The sequence below is a fragment of the Ranitomeya variabilis genome, chromosome 4 (assembly GCF_051348905.1).
Source record: "Ranitomeya variabilis isolate aRanVar5 chromosome 4, aRanVar5.hap1, whole genome shotgun sequence".
Taxonomy (NCBI): Eukaryota; Metazoa; Chordata; class Amphibia; order Anura; family Dendrobatidae; genus Ranitomeya; species Ranitomeya variabilis.
This window is the reverse complement of record NC_135235.1, coordinates 560,122,469-560,137,081: the sequence shown is the minus strand read 5'-3', so window position 1 is coordinate 560,137,081 and position 14,613 is coordinate 560,122,469. Positions and strand designations below refer to the sequence as shown.

The window sequence follows — 14,613 nt, the reverse complement described above, 5'->3', positions numbered from 1 at the left end:
TGGTTCAATGCTCCTCCAGTCCCCATTGGCTTTAGTGGTAGACCCAAACACACCGTTCACTAGAGTGTGAAACTCCTCCTCCTCCCCGTCACTGAGCGCTGCCGAGGCCGCCACTCACGATGTTTCTGGTTCGTTTGAGGCGGAGGCAGCAGCACGAACAAGCACCGGAGGGGGCGGGGCGCTGTACGTGCTGGGTGGCGTGGTGACGTCATTCCCAGGAGCCGGCCGCTGCTTGGTGACGTGTGCAGGCGGCGCTGAGCTGTGGTCTGCGGCGCGGAGAACGGAGCAGGAACAGGTGAAGGCAATGCGGGGATTATGGGGTGTGAGCACGGAGGGAGACGTTATCTAGTGTCAGGCTGCGGGCGGCTCATAGAAGGGAGGAGCGTACTGGGGGCTCCGCTGAGAGGATGGTGGGGGAGGATAGATGAGAGGATTGGTAATATAGCAACTACCTAATGTTGTCAGTGCGGTTATAGGAGGGCAAATCACACTCCTGGGCAACTGATTAGGTCTTCACTATCTAATGCTGCAAACCTCACCCTTTGCCATGACAGGATGTGCTGGCGACCCGTCTGCTGTATGTGTCAGGTGGGGGAGGCCCGTCTGCTGTATGTGGGGGGTGGGGGTGGCCCGTCTGCTGTATGTGGGGGGTGGGGGTGGCCCGTCTGCTGTATGTGGGGGGTGGGGGTGGCCCGTCTGCTGTATGTGGGGGGTGGGGGTGGCCCGTCTGCTGTATGTGGGGGGGGGGTGACCCGTCTGTTGTATGTGGGGGGTGACCCGTCTGCTGTATGTGGGGGGTGGGGGTGGCCCGTCTGCTGTATGTGGGGGGGTGACCCGTCTGCTGTATGTGGGGGGGTGACCCGTCTGCTGTATGTGGGGGGGTGACCCGTCTGCTGTATGTGGGGGGGTGACCCGTCTGCTGTATGTGGGGGGGTGACCTGTCTGCTGTATGTGGGGGGTGACCCGTCTGCTGTATGTGGGGGGTGACCCGTCTGCTGTATGTGGGGGGTGACCCGTCTGCTGTGTGTGTCGGGTGACCCGTCTGCTGTGTGTGTCGGGTGACCCGTCTGCTGTGTGTGTCGGGTGACCCGTCTGCTGTGTGTGTCGGGTGACCCGTCTGCTGTGTGTGTCGGGTGACCCGTCTGCTGTGTGTGTCGGGTGACCCGTCTGCTGTGTGTGTCGGGTGACCCGTCTGCTGTGTGTGTCGGGTGACCCGTCTGCTGTGTGTGTCGGGTGACCCGTCTGCTGTGTGTGTCGGGTGACCCGTCTGCTGTGTGTGTCGGGTGACCCGTCTGCTGTGTGTGTCGGGTGACCCGTCTGCTGTGTGTGTCGGGTGACCCGTCTGCTGTGTGCAGCTGTGGCGTCTGTCCTTGCATTTGGACTGATCCTGCTGAATTTAAAGGGGCTCTCTACTTCTGTACACTCAGTATAGGGTGGGCAGCACAGGATCATCAAAATGGTGGCAGAAAGTGGCGCGCGGCTGCCACGGCAATCCGCCTGTACCTTGTGATCGCATCACGTTTCAAGGTAACGGACGCTCTTTCAGGATTGCCTAACGTAGGTGAGAGTGTGACAATGGCAGTAAGCGATCCGAGCTACCTGTAAGGCTATGTGCACACATTAAGTGATCGCAGAAATTTCTGCATCTGTAGGAATTTGTTGGCAGCAAAAACGCAGCAGAAAATACATGCGATTTTTTTTTTTTATGCATTTTTATACAGCAATGAATATTTTCTTGGAGCAAAATAAAGATATTTTAAAAAGTTTAAAAGTTTTATGTAATTTCCAGGGTAATGGGATTAGGGCTTGGTGTCAGCAGCTGTCACTGACACCAAGCCCTAGGTTTAGTAATGAAGAGGTGTAGGCCAGACACCCTCATTACTAAATCTGTAAGTAAAGAGTTAAATAAACACACACTGACTTAAACGCTTTATTGGAAATAAAACCGACACCTTCTTTAATCGTTTAACCCAATATCCTCATTCCAGGTCTGACCATAATCCAAGGTTTGAAGCAATGTCCGACGTTGTCACCAGCCTATGTAGGAGCGTTCACAGAGTGAACCTACATAGGCTGTAACCAAACAGCAAGGGTACATGCTCACAATGAGGAAATAACAGGGCTTTAGACGCATTCGCGCAGTTAAATCAGTATGTGATCATTGGTACACATGCGGATTTGCTGCACCCATTACATTCTATTGTGGATATTCCTATTACAGAAACTAGCGTCTCTGTGACAGAAATTGACATGCTGCGGCTCATAGACCGGCATCGCATGTGAGTTTATGTAGCATCAAATAGAAGCACAATGAGCATGGATCGTAGAATGCAGCGGTTTGGACGCAGCACAGTTGAGCTGCGTCCAAAGCGCTGCTATGCGAGATCGTGGGCACATAACCCAACTGCCAGAACTTTTATTTTTATTTCAATATTTTTATTTATTTTAATTTTTTTTTCTATACTTTGAGCAAAGGCGCTTGCTGATGACTACACCCATCAGCGGCGCCTGCTCTCTCTGTTTTCAGCGACAGCAGGCGTAGGTTGATAGGAGTAGTAGTCTCTCATCAGTAAGCTTTTTATTGTGGGTCACAGTCACAGCAATGGGCCACCCATCAGCGGCGCCTGCTCTCTGTTTTCAGAATATGATAAATCTACCGCACTCCCTAAGTGGAATATCTCATACAGAAATATAGATTTTGAAATGCTAATTTATTCAAACGCAAGTAGAAATTAGAATCAGTCATATACATCGGATCAAAACAAAGGTGACTTGGTACAATGTGTACATGCGACACAACAATCGGACCTTTCGACCCTCCCGGGTCTTAGTCTAAGGTCGCTGTGAATATAAAAAACATCTTGCCCTGTGGCTATTGATGACACTAGGAACGTATACTGTATAAACGAGAACTGTTATACACTATAGCTTATTTATAATGTTGTATTAATTATCATTATGTTCATTTCAATGTTTGTATGTTGTTTTTTATATTCACAGCGACCTTCGACTAAGACCCGGGAGGGTCGAAACGTTTTAATCCGATGTATATGACTGATTCTAATTTCTACTTGTATTTGAATAAATTAGCATTTCAAAATCTATATTTCTGTATGAGATATTCCACTTAGGGAGTGCGGTAGATTTATCATATTCTGTTATTAGACCATACGGTCTGTCTTACCAGCACCCCGACCTATTATAGAGTGCAGGCCAATATTTAGATTTATGCTCTCTGTTTTCAGCGACAGCAGGCGTAGGCTGATAGGATTAGTAGTCTCTCATCAGTAAGCTCTTTATCGTGGGTTACAGTCACAGCAATGGGCAACCCATCAGCGGTGCCTGCTCTCTCTGTTTTCAGCGACTGCAGGCGTAGGCTGATAAGAGTAGTAGTCTCTCATCAGTAAGCTATTTATCGTGGGTCACAGTCACAGCAATAGGCTCACGTTGACATCTGATAGTGTGACCCCACAGCGCTCTGACCAGCGGTAACAATCTTACCCCCGATCAGAGCCGGGCGGTATTTCTCAAGCTGTCATACAGATGACAGTGCAGTAAACACCAGATATAGGAAGTTCATAAAAAAGCAGCAATTACGCAAGCCTTTTTATACCTACATTTTTCCTGCTTATTTGACTTGACTCAATTGAAGTTAATAGGTGAGAAATGCACAAAGAATTGACATGCTTTGGATTTAAAAGCAGCAAAAATGCTGATCATGTGCACAGCAAGTCAGGATTCTCATTGACTTTGCTGGCATAAGAATTCCCTAGCAGTTTTGTGTGGGAAAAATACCACATAAACGCACCGTGTGCATACTGCCTGGCAGTACTGGCAGCTGATCTGTGCAGAGTTGGCCAAGCCTGCTCCATTCAGCTGCACCCTCTGTATGATGTACTATTCCGTGATCATGGGAAGGAAAGGTGTTAATGAATAATTCCTCTACTGTGGGCCACGATTCATTGATTGGAAGAGATCCTGATGATGGAGCACATACTAGGAGGAAATCTTCAGACTGGATTGCCATGCATCATTCTGCTTCTCACACAAGAACATATGTTGTAGCTTGTGTCATAACTGTTTTGTTTTTTGCTTTTTAGCTCAGTCATGAACTGGAATAAAGGCGGACCGAGTAACAAACGCGGCTTTGGTTTTGGGGGATTTGCCATCTCTGCAGGAAAGAAGGAAGAACCAAAGCTCCCACAGACATCACATAGTGCTTTCCGGGGTCCAGCTCCTGGCTATGGCTCTGCCAACAGCTCCCAGCTACCATCATTTTACAAGATTGGGTCTAAGAGGGCCAACTTTGATGAGGAGAATGCGTAAGTACAAATCAGAGAGGACGGGGCATGTGCCTGCTCAGTCAGGACGGGTTGTAACTTCCAGGATTAGTCACAGATGTGCAGGGGTCATGGGTAAGGTTTATATGTTTGTGGAGCTGGAGTTATTTTTTTAACCTGTGCTTCTTGTCTTGTCTACAGATACTTTGATGATGAGGAAGAAGACTCCAGTAATGTAGACCTGCCATACATCCCTGCAGAGAATTCTCCAACCAGACAGCAGTTTCGCTCCAAAACAACAGATTCGGACAGTGATGAAGATCCCCTAGAGGCGTTTATGGCAGAAGTAGAGGTGATATCTTTTCACATCTCATTATGGGGGTATTTCAGTTTAAACAAGTAGATGTAATCTGTTTAAAAGTCATATGCTTTTTTTAAGGATGTCTGCTTACTGTCTATAGGAACTTTTTTTTTTTTTTTTCCACTAGTGGATAGTAGTGTATCCAAGCTCTGTCTAACAAGCAGTGCACCTTCATCTCAGGGACAGGATAGGTTTTCATCACCTGCTAAAAAACAATGCAGTCCTATTGAATGACAGCAAGCAGTGATCTTGAAAAATTGTATACATTCTTCTTATACTTTTGTTGTGGTATTACATTTCTGTGAGTGAATTGATTTGTTTTTTATTGCCCTATTATCTTTGGGAGTGGTGTCCCCTCCACTTCCTCTTCCCTTATTGCAAAGGTGTACATGTTGCAATGTCATTCTGTGCAGCCCCCCACCATATGGTCAAGAAGGTATTCTTGACGGCGTCTGTTGGATGCTGCATGTATTTTCAATGTCCTAGACGAGCAGAAGTGATGCTTAGCACCTGACCAGTGATAGGTAAAATGGTGCACTGTGTTTCCATCTCTCTGAGCCCAATAATTTACTGAGTAGCAGAGTCATGACTCCAGCTTTGCACAGAAAAGAGTTGATGGGAAGTATCCATGCATGAGTAGACTTCGGAGAAGGGAAACGCTTGACTCTTTCAATGTCTTGCATGTTTTTTTTTTGTTTTTTTTTTGTATTGTGTATAGGTGCATGGGGATTGTCTGTCTTCTGAAACCAGCATTATATTTGTCTCAGAAGGCAACACCCACTAATACCGATTTTTATTGGGATTGTCAGGGTTGGTTATCTGAGAATGTTTCCTTATGGCGAAAAGCTGTTTTTCACCCCTGCCGTAAAGGAAAGCGCAGAGTGTGCCGCATTTGTGTGAATTATGGTTTATTTCTGTTGTGCTCAGGATCAGGCTGCTCGGGACATGAGAAAACTCGAGGAAAAAGACAAGGAGAAGAAGAATGCAAGGTATTTGGAAGCTGCCGTTTAAATATTAGTCCTTTTTACGCCCCCTGGTCAACATGTCGAGATTCTCCCTTATCCCCTTTAGCATCTGTGTCATTGATCTACACTTGTCTCACATGTAACACACTGACGAGCCTCTCACTATGTACAAGATGTGTCCCCCCGATGTGTTTAAAAAGAATACTGTATGAAGATGACTGGGCCCTTAAAGGGAACCTGTCATGTCTAAAAACACTATTGAGCTGCAAATAATCTACAAGTTTATAGCGCTGTGAGGCCGCCGCACTGAAAGCCTGGCTGCCGGGAGGAACTGATCTTAATTCCTCTCAGCAGCCTAGGGCTTTCATTCATAGAGACGTGGCTTGAGTCACTGTTCAGTACATAGTGAGCGGCGGCTGTATCCATGCCCTGACACTGACTGACAGCCGGCTCTGTACTGATGCACTGCTGAGCCGGCTGTCAGTCGGGGTCGGGGCATGGTTACAGCTGCCACTCACCTGTGAAGAGTGACTAAAGCTGCGTCTCTATCAAGGAAAGCCCCAGGCTGCCAAGAGGAATTAAGTTCAGTTCCTCCCGGCAGCCAGGTGTTTATTGTGGCAGCCTCGCAGCTTCAGAGCTCCCATAAACCTGCAGGTATGCTCTATTAGCCTCCTGATGCAAATTGCAATTGACATCCACATACTTCCAAGCTAAGGCTTTCCTGTACATTTACAACATTCAGGGCCTTTTTCCAGCAGCACATACCCCTTTTGTTCATGAATGTACGCCCCACAATATTTCTAAGGCTGGTATCTGAACTGAGTGCAGGGAAGTTTGTTTTTCCTCTTTTTTCTTGCAGGGGTATCAGGGATGACATTGAGGAAGAAGATGACCAGGTAAGTTTGTGGTTTTGCTTTTGTTTTTTACTGAAACTAGTAGTCAAGCAATGCAGGATATCTGGTCCTTTAAGCAAAAAGTGGCTGTAGGGATTTGATACCAGCTTTATGGCCTGGAGGATAACTGATAAAACATTGACTAATGTTTTAAAATGGGTTTTAATCTGAAAAGTGCAAGCAGAAAATGCATGAAACTTTTTATCATATAAATATAATTAAAGTCCATGTAATTGTATCAAAAAATCTAACCATGTGTGTAAAAGGAGATCAAAACATGGTTACACATACTTTTAAATGTCTGCAGTAGCTGGGCTGATTAGTCAAATGGTTGTAAGAATTCTGAGGGTGTGTGCACATGGCGTATCCTGAAAAAGTGCAGCAAAAGTGCTCAATAAAATGAACATAATGCACAGTAATGCCAAAATGACATTCTGTGCACATGTTCTGTCTTCTGCCACTTCTTTTATCCACTCGGATTGAAACTGTTCATTCTTCAGAAGACTTCTGCTGGGAAGCCGCCCATTCTTTATATTTGGCAATATAGAGTCTAAGCTGCCAGCATTTTGCTGTATCGGCTACATCGGTGTCTAAATGGTTTTATGTGTTCATACCCTTACTTCACTGGAGTGCGTCCACTTCTACACTTCAATCCTGGGGATACCCTGTTTCATCATTTCTATGTCATAGCTCTGGTGTCAATACCCACTACCAGGGCTGCCACCAGGAATTTCAGGGACCCATATAGGCAAAATTTTCGGGCCCCCTTGAGACTCTGCCTAGGCTCCACCCTGCGAACCTTCCACACTCGCTTAGAAAAACTCCACTTCTGCACCACATCCTCACCAATCACACATTAAGGGTAAGTTCACACAGGACGTTTTTGCTGCTTTTTGTTCTGCAGCAAAACCTGATCATCTTGGCAGTAAAGAAGCTGCGTCAAAAACCCAGGTTTAGGTGCGTTTTTGGTGCATTGTTTGGTGCGTATTTGTTTTTTATTATGCGTTTTTTGGTGTGTTTTTTTTCTTTGTCCATGCTAATGTCCTTGGATTTTCAGCAGCAAATAATGATACCTATGTTTTTGCTGCGTTTTTTTCAACACCCATTCAGGTCAATGGGTGAAAAAACGCACTAAAAACGCTGAAAGAAGTGACATGCTCTATGTCCAAAAAAGCAACAAAGCACAAAATACTGATCACACAAAAAACCAATGTGTGTGCATGAGATTTCTGAAATCTCATAGGCTTTGCTGGTATTGTAAAAAACAGCTGAAAATTAGCATAAAAAATGCAGCAAAAAAACGCCCTGTGTGAACTTACCCTTACAGTTCCCATTGAACTCTAGATCATATACATAACCAACAGCTTTTGTTTTGGCCAAAAGATTTTTTTTAAGTCGCCAGCACAACAAATTAGACTCTTTTGTCAGGGCTCTACACTGCTGTAACCTATTAAACATTTCTTAAAATACCCAATAATTTTTTTAGGTATATTTTTCTTTATTTTTCTTTAAGGGAATGTGTCACATACAATTTTAAAAATGGCCAATAATACCACATACAAGGAACAAATGCTGCCACACCCTGACCAGACCACATTTCACCACCACATATTGAATGAATAATACCACATACACGGAACAGATATCGTCACACCATGACCATACCACGTGTTATGCCTCCCTTGAGGAAGGGACACCCGAAACGCGCGTCGGGAGGAGGGGGACATCACGGTACCTGCCGCATAACTATTTCTTACTTACATCGGTATGTTCTGGTTCTTATATTGTTCCGTTCATGTGCGTTCCCACAGTTGGATTATGGAGTATATATATACTGTTAGCCTGTGGACGGTCTCCATATGAGCCTGAACCTTTATGTTTCCTATGATGGGTGCCGTGTTGTTCCTCTTTTGTTGCAGTTATGGCCTGTGCGCCGGTTTTAACCCATCACTGTCACTGTTTGACTTGTCTCATGTTTTATAGCTTGAATAAAATTGATTTTGTTCTACTTTAGGACTGGTACACCATTTTTTCTTTTGTGGTCACGTGTTACCAGCATATAGCCAATGAATAATATCACATGCAAGGAACCAATACCGTCACACCATAACTAGAACAGACTGAATAGTACAATACTGATCATTAATTAAAAAAAACCCACAATATTAATATTACCATAAGTGACATTTATATACAGGAGCTCTATATATACAGTGTCAGTGTACAGGTAATGCAGTGGTCACCAGTGATGTCTCTAGTTGAAGATATTCATCTTCGCTTTGCTTCTTCATCCAGCGCAGACAGCAATCACTTCTTCTAGCCAGGACTCATCTTTACAGAAAATAACACCGTTATCTAGAGCACATTCCCCAATGTTTCTTCAACCTCTACACTGCGCATGATGAAGAAAAAATTGTGACATTGTCGCACTGCACAATAACAGGACTCCCACTGAAAATAGTATCCTCAAAAATAAAATATATCACAATGGTAATAATATCCCTCAATTAGCCTCTACAGTAATAATGTCTCACATTCTGGCACCTTGCTGTAATAACGTCCGCTATCCTGCCCCATATGTTCTCCCATCCTTCCCTCCATCCAGTATGTCTCCCGATATTGTGGATTTCAGTGCGAAAAAAGGTTTCTCCTTATCTGTCCGTGGTTCAACGGCATCCTCTTCCTCAACCATTTGAGGCATGGACGTGTGACGTCATATTCCGGCGACAAGCACGCCGACGTCAGCTGCCAGTCTCTGGCAGGCAGCTCCTCTTGCAGTGCAGGAAGCCGATCCTGCACAGCAATAGATTGCAACTATGCAGGCAGAATCCTGCTCCTGGGGCCCATACACCAGTAAGGGCAGTGATGCCCTGATGGTGGCTCTGCCCATTACCAGCTATTCACTGGTACACTGGGTGAAGTTGCAATTTCTACATGAGTGTTAGGATTAAAATGCAATAATGGGCGATCAAAAGAACATATCTGCACCAAAATGGTATCAATAAAAACGTCAGCTCAGCATGCAAAAAAATAACCCAACCCCAGATCATGAAAAATGGAGACGCTACTGGTATCAGAAAATGGTGCAATTTATTTTATTTATTTTTAGCAAAGTTTGGAATTTTTTTTGCACCACTTAGGTAAAGAACCTAGACGTGTTTGTTGTCTATGAACTCGTAATGAATGACCTGGAGAATAATAATGGCAGGTCAATTTTATCATTTAGTGAACCTAGCAAAAAAGCCAAACAAAAAAACAAGTGTGGGATTGCACTTTTTTTGTAATTTCACCGCACTTGGATTTTTTTTATCCCATTTTCTAGTACACTAGCAAACCAATGGTGTCGTTCAAAAATACAACTCGTCCCGCAAAAAACAAGCCATGGTGCTTGCTGGCGTGTCATAGATGCTTTGTTCTGCTGGATAGGCCATTAATGTTTAACCCCTTTCTGCCATTGGACGTACTATTCCGTCCATGTGGGGTGGGCCCTACTTCCCAAGGACGGAATAGTACGTCCAGCGCGATCGGCCGCGCTCACGGGGGGAGCGCGGCCGATCGCGGCCGGGTGTCAGCTGCCTATCGCAGCTGACATCCGGCACTATGTGCCAGGAGCGGTCACGGACCGCCCCCGGCACATTAACCCCCGGCACACCGCGATCAAACATGATCGCGATGTGCCGGCGATGCAGGGAAGCATCGCGCAGGGAGAGGGCTCCCTGCGGGCTTCCCTGAGCCCCCCGCAGCAACGCGATGTGATCGCGTTGCTGCGAGGGTCTTACCTCCCTCCCTGCCTGCTCCAGACCCGGATCCAAGATGGCCGCGGATCCGGGTCCTGCAGGGAGGGAGGTGGCTTCACAGACGCCTGCTCAGAGCAGGCACTGTGAAGCAGCCTGTACTTCTCGCAGATCGGTGATCTGTCAGAGTGCTATGCAAACTGGCAGATCACCGATCTGTATTGTCCCCCCCTGGGGCAAAGTAAAAAAGTAAAAAAAAAAATTTCCAAATGTGTAAAAAAAAAATAAAAAAAAATATTCCAAAATAATGAAAAAAAAAAAATATATTATTCCCATAAATACATTTCTTTATCTAAATAAAAAAAAAAAACAATAAAAGTACACATATTTAGTATCGCCGCGTCCGTAACGACCCCACCTATAAAACTGCCCCACTAGTTAACCCCTTCAGTAAACACCGTAAGGAAAAAAAAAAAAAAACGAGGCAAAAAACAACGCTTTATTACCATACCGCCGAACAAAAAGTGGAATAACACGCGATCAAAAAGACTGATATAAATATCCATGGTACCGCTGAAAACGTCATCTTGTCCCGCAAAAAACAAGCCGCCATACAGCATCATCAGCAAAAAAATAAAAAAGTTATAGTCCTGAGAAAAAAGCGATACCAAAATAATTATTTTTTCTATAAAATAGTTTTTATCGTATAAAAGCGCCAAAACATAAAAAAAATGATATAAATGAGATATCGCTGTAATCGTACTGACCCGAAGAATAAAACTGCTTTATCAATTTTACCAAACGCGGAACGGTATAAACGCCTCTCCCAAAAGAAATTCAGGAATTGCTGGTTTTTGGTCATTCTGCCTCACAAAAATCGGAATAAAAAGCGATCAAAAATGGTCACGTGTCCGAAAATGTTACCAATAAAAACGTCAACTCGTCCCGCAAAAAACAAGACCTCACATGACTCTGTGGAGCAAAATGTGGAAAAATTATAGGTCTCAAAATGTGGAGACGCAAAAACTTTTTTGCTATAAAAAGCGTCGCTGGTTTCACACTTGCGTTTTTGTCTGCAGCGTTTTTTGCACAAAAAAACGCATGCGTTTTTTCCCTATATTTAACATTGAAAACGCATGCGGTTTTTTTGTACACGTTTGGTCGCGTTTTCAAACGCATGCGGTTTTTTTCTGCATGCGTTAATTTTCAGAAATACAACCTGCAGTATTTTCTTGGTGTTTTTAAGCACATGCGTTTGTTTGCGTTAAAAACGCATGCATTTTTATCGAAAAAAAACAGAAAACACACTGAAAAGCCACCCACCACAATCAAGGTGATAAAGGGATCCAAACCCTAACCCTAACTCTACCCCTAACCTCACCCCTAACCGTTTAATGAACATTTTCTGACAGTCATAGTGCCACGTATTTCAGTGCCACGTATTTCAGTGCCACGTATTTCAGTGCCACGTATTTCAGTGCCACGTGTTTCAGTGCCACGTATTTCAGTGCCACGTATCACGTATTTCAGTGCCACGTATCACCTATTTCAGTGCCACATATTTTAGTACCACGTATTTCAGTTGCACGTGTTTCAGTGCCACGTATTTCAGTGCCACGTATTTCAGTGCCACGTATTTCAGTGCCACGTATTTCAGTGCCACGTATTTCAGTGCCACGTATTTCAGTGCCACGTATTTAAGTGCCACGTATCACGTATTTAAGTGCCACGTATTTAAGTGCCACGTATTTAAGTGCCACGTATTTCAGTGCCACGTATTTCAGTGCCACGTATTTCAGTGCCACGTATTTCAGTGCCACGTATTTCAGTGCCACGTATTTCAGTGCCACGTATTTCAGTGCCACGTATTTCAGTGCCACGTATTTCAGTGCCACGTATCACGTATTTAAGTGCCACGTATTTAAGTGCCACGTATTTAAGTGCCACGTATTTAAGTGCCACGTATTTAAGTGCCACGTATTTAAGTGCCACGTATTTAAGTGCCACGTATTTAAGTGCCACGTATTTAAGTGCCACGTATTTAAGTGCCACGTATTTAAGTGCCACGTATTTAAGTGCCACGTATTTAAGTGCCACGTATTTAAGTGCCACGTATTTCAGTGCCACGTGTTTCAGTGCCACGTGTTTCAGTGCCACGTATTTAAGTGCCACGTATTTAAGTGCCACGTGCCACGTAGTTCAGTGCCACGTAGTTCAGTGCCACGTAGTTCAGTGCCACGTAGTTCAGTGCCACGTAGTTCAGTGCCACGTAGTTCAGTGCCACGTAGTTCAGTGCCACGTAGTTCAGTGCCACGTAGTTCAGTCACGTTTAGGGTTAGGGTTAGGGTTGGAGGTAAAGTTAGGGTTGGGGCTAAAGTTAGGGTTGGGGCTAAAGTTAGGGTTGGGGCTAAAGTTAGGGTTAGGATTACATTTACGTTTGGATTAGGGTTGGGATTAGAATTATGGGTGTGTCAGGGCTAGGGGTGTGGTTAGGGTTACCGTTGGGATTAGGGTTAGGGGTGTGTTTGGGTTAGGGTTTCAGGTAGAATTGGGGAGTTTCCACTGTCCAGGCACATCAGGGGCTCTCCAAGCGCGACATGGCGTCCAATCTCAATTCCAGCCAATTCTGCGTTGAAAAAGTAAAACAGTGCTCCTTCCCTTCCGAGCTCTCCCGTGCGCCCAAAAAGGGGTTTACCCCAACATATGTGTTATCAGCGTACTCGGGACAAATTGAACAACAACTTCTGGGGTCCAAGCTCTCTTGTTATCCTTAGGAAAATAAAAATTTGGGGGGCTAAAAATCATTTTTGTGGGAAAAAAAAGATGTTTTATTTTCACGGCTCTGCGTTATAAACTGTAGTGAAACACTTGGGGGTTCAAAGTTCTCACAACACATCTAGATAAGTTCCTTGGGAGGTCTAGTTTCCAATATGGGGTCACTTGTGGGGGGTTTGTACTGTTTGGGTACATCAGGGGCTCTGCAAATGCAACGTGACGCCTGCAGACCAATCCATTTAAGGCTGCATTCCAAATGGCGCTCCTTCCCTTCCGAGCTCTGTCATGCACCCAAACAGTGTTTCCCCCCCACATATGGGGTATCAGCGTACTCAGGACAAATTGGACAACAACTTTTGGGGTCCAATTTATCCTGTTACCCTTGTGAAAATACAAAACTGGGGGCTAAAAAATCATTTTTGTGAAAAAAAAAAAGAATTTTTATTTTCACGGATTTGCGCTATAAACTTTAGTGAAACACTTGGGGGTTCAAAGTTCTCAAAACACATCTAGATAAGTTCCTTGGGAGGTCTAGTTTCCAATATGGGGTCACTTGTGGGGGGTTTGTACTGTTTGGGTACATCAGGGGCTCTGCAAATGCAACGTGACGGCTGCTGACCAATCCATTTAAGTCTGCATTCCAAATGGCGCTCCTTCCCTTCCGAGCTCTGTCATGCGCCCAAACAGTGGTTCCCCCCCACATATGGGGTATCAGCGTACTCAGGACAAATTGGACAACAAATTTTGGGGTCCAATTTATTCTGTTACCCTTGTAAAAATACAAAGCTGGGGGCTAAAAAATCATTTTTGAGAAAAAAAAAAAAATTATTTTCACGGCTCTGCGTTATAATCTGTAGTAAAACACTTGGGGGTTCAAAGCTCTCAAAACACATCTAGATAAGTTCCTTAGGGGGTCTACTTTCCAAAATGGTGTCACTTGTAGGGAGTTTCAATGTTTAGGCACATCAGGGGCTCTCCAAACGCAACATGGCGTCCCATCTCAATTCCAGTCAATTTTGCATTGAAAAGTCAAATGGCGCTCCTTCCCTTCCAAGCTCTGCCATGCGCCCAAACAATGGTTTACACCCACATATGGGGTATCAGCGTACTCAGGACAAATTGCACAACATTTTTTGGGGTCCAATTTCTTCTCTTACCCTTGGGAAAATAAAAAATTGGGGGCAAAAAGATCATTTTTATGAAAAAATATGATTTTTTATTTTTACGGCTCTGCATTATAAACTTCTGTGAAGCACTTGGTGGGTCAAAGTGCTCACCACACATCTAGATAAGTTCCTTAGGGGGTCTACTTTCCAAAATGGTGTCACTTGTAGGGAGTTTCAATGTTTAGGCACATCAGGGGCTCTCCAAACGCAACATGGCGTCCCATCTCAATTCCAGTCAATTTTGCATTGAAAAGTCAAATGGCGCTCCTTCCCTTCCAAGCTCTGCCATGCGCCCAAACAATGGTTTACACCCACATATGGGGTATCAGCGTACTCAGGACAAATTGCACAACATTTTTTGGGGTCCAATATCTTCTCTTATCCTTGGGAAAATAAAAAATTGGGGGCAAAAAGATCATTTTTATGAAAAAATATGATT

General features: G+C 44.6%; 1 protein-coding gene across 4 annotated transcripts in view; it reads left to right on the top strand.

The window, feature by feature from the left end:
• DDX42 (DEAD-box helicase 42) overlaps positions 1-14,613 on the top strand; it is a 42,034-nt gene that overhangs the window by 198 nt on the left and 27,223 nt on the right. The window contains exons 1-6 of one of the 4 annotated variants that reach the window (XM_077252742.1): positions 372-436; positions 1,428-1,527; positions 4,101-4,322; positions 4,482-4,632; positions 5,569-5,630; positions 6,466-6,502. In XM_077252742.1, coding sequence (XP_077108857.1) covers positions 4,108-4,322; positions 4,482-4,632; positions 5,569-5,630; positions 6,466-6,502 — 465 coding nt within the window. In that variant the 5' untranslated portion in view covers positions 372-436; positions 1,428-1,527; positions 4,101-4,107. Of the gene's footprint in view, positions 1-164; positions 296-371; positions 437-1,427; positions 1,562-4,100; positions 4,323-4,481; positions 4,633-5,568; positions 5,631-6,465; positions 6,503-14,613 lie in introns of those variants that run through there. The other 3 variants (XM_077252743.1, XM_077252741.1, XM_077252744.1) reach the window with 3 other exon arrangements.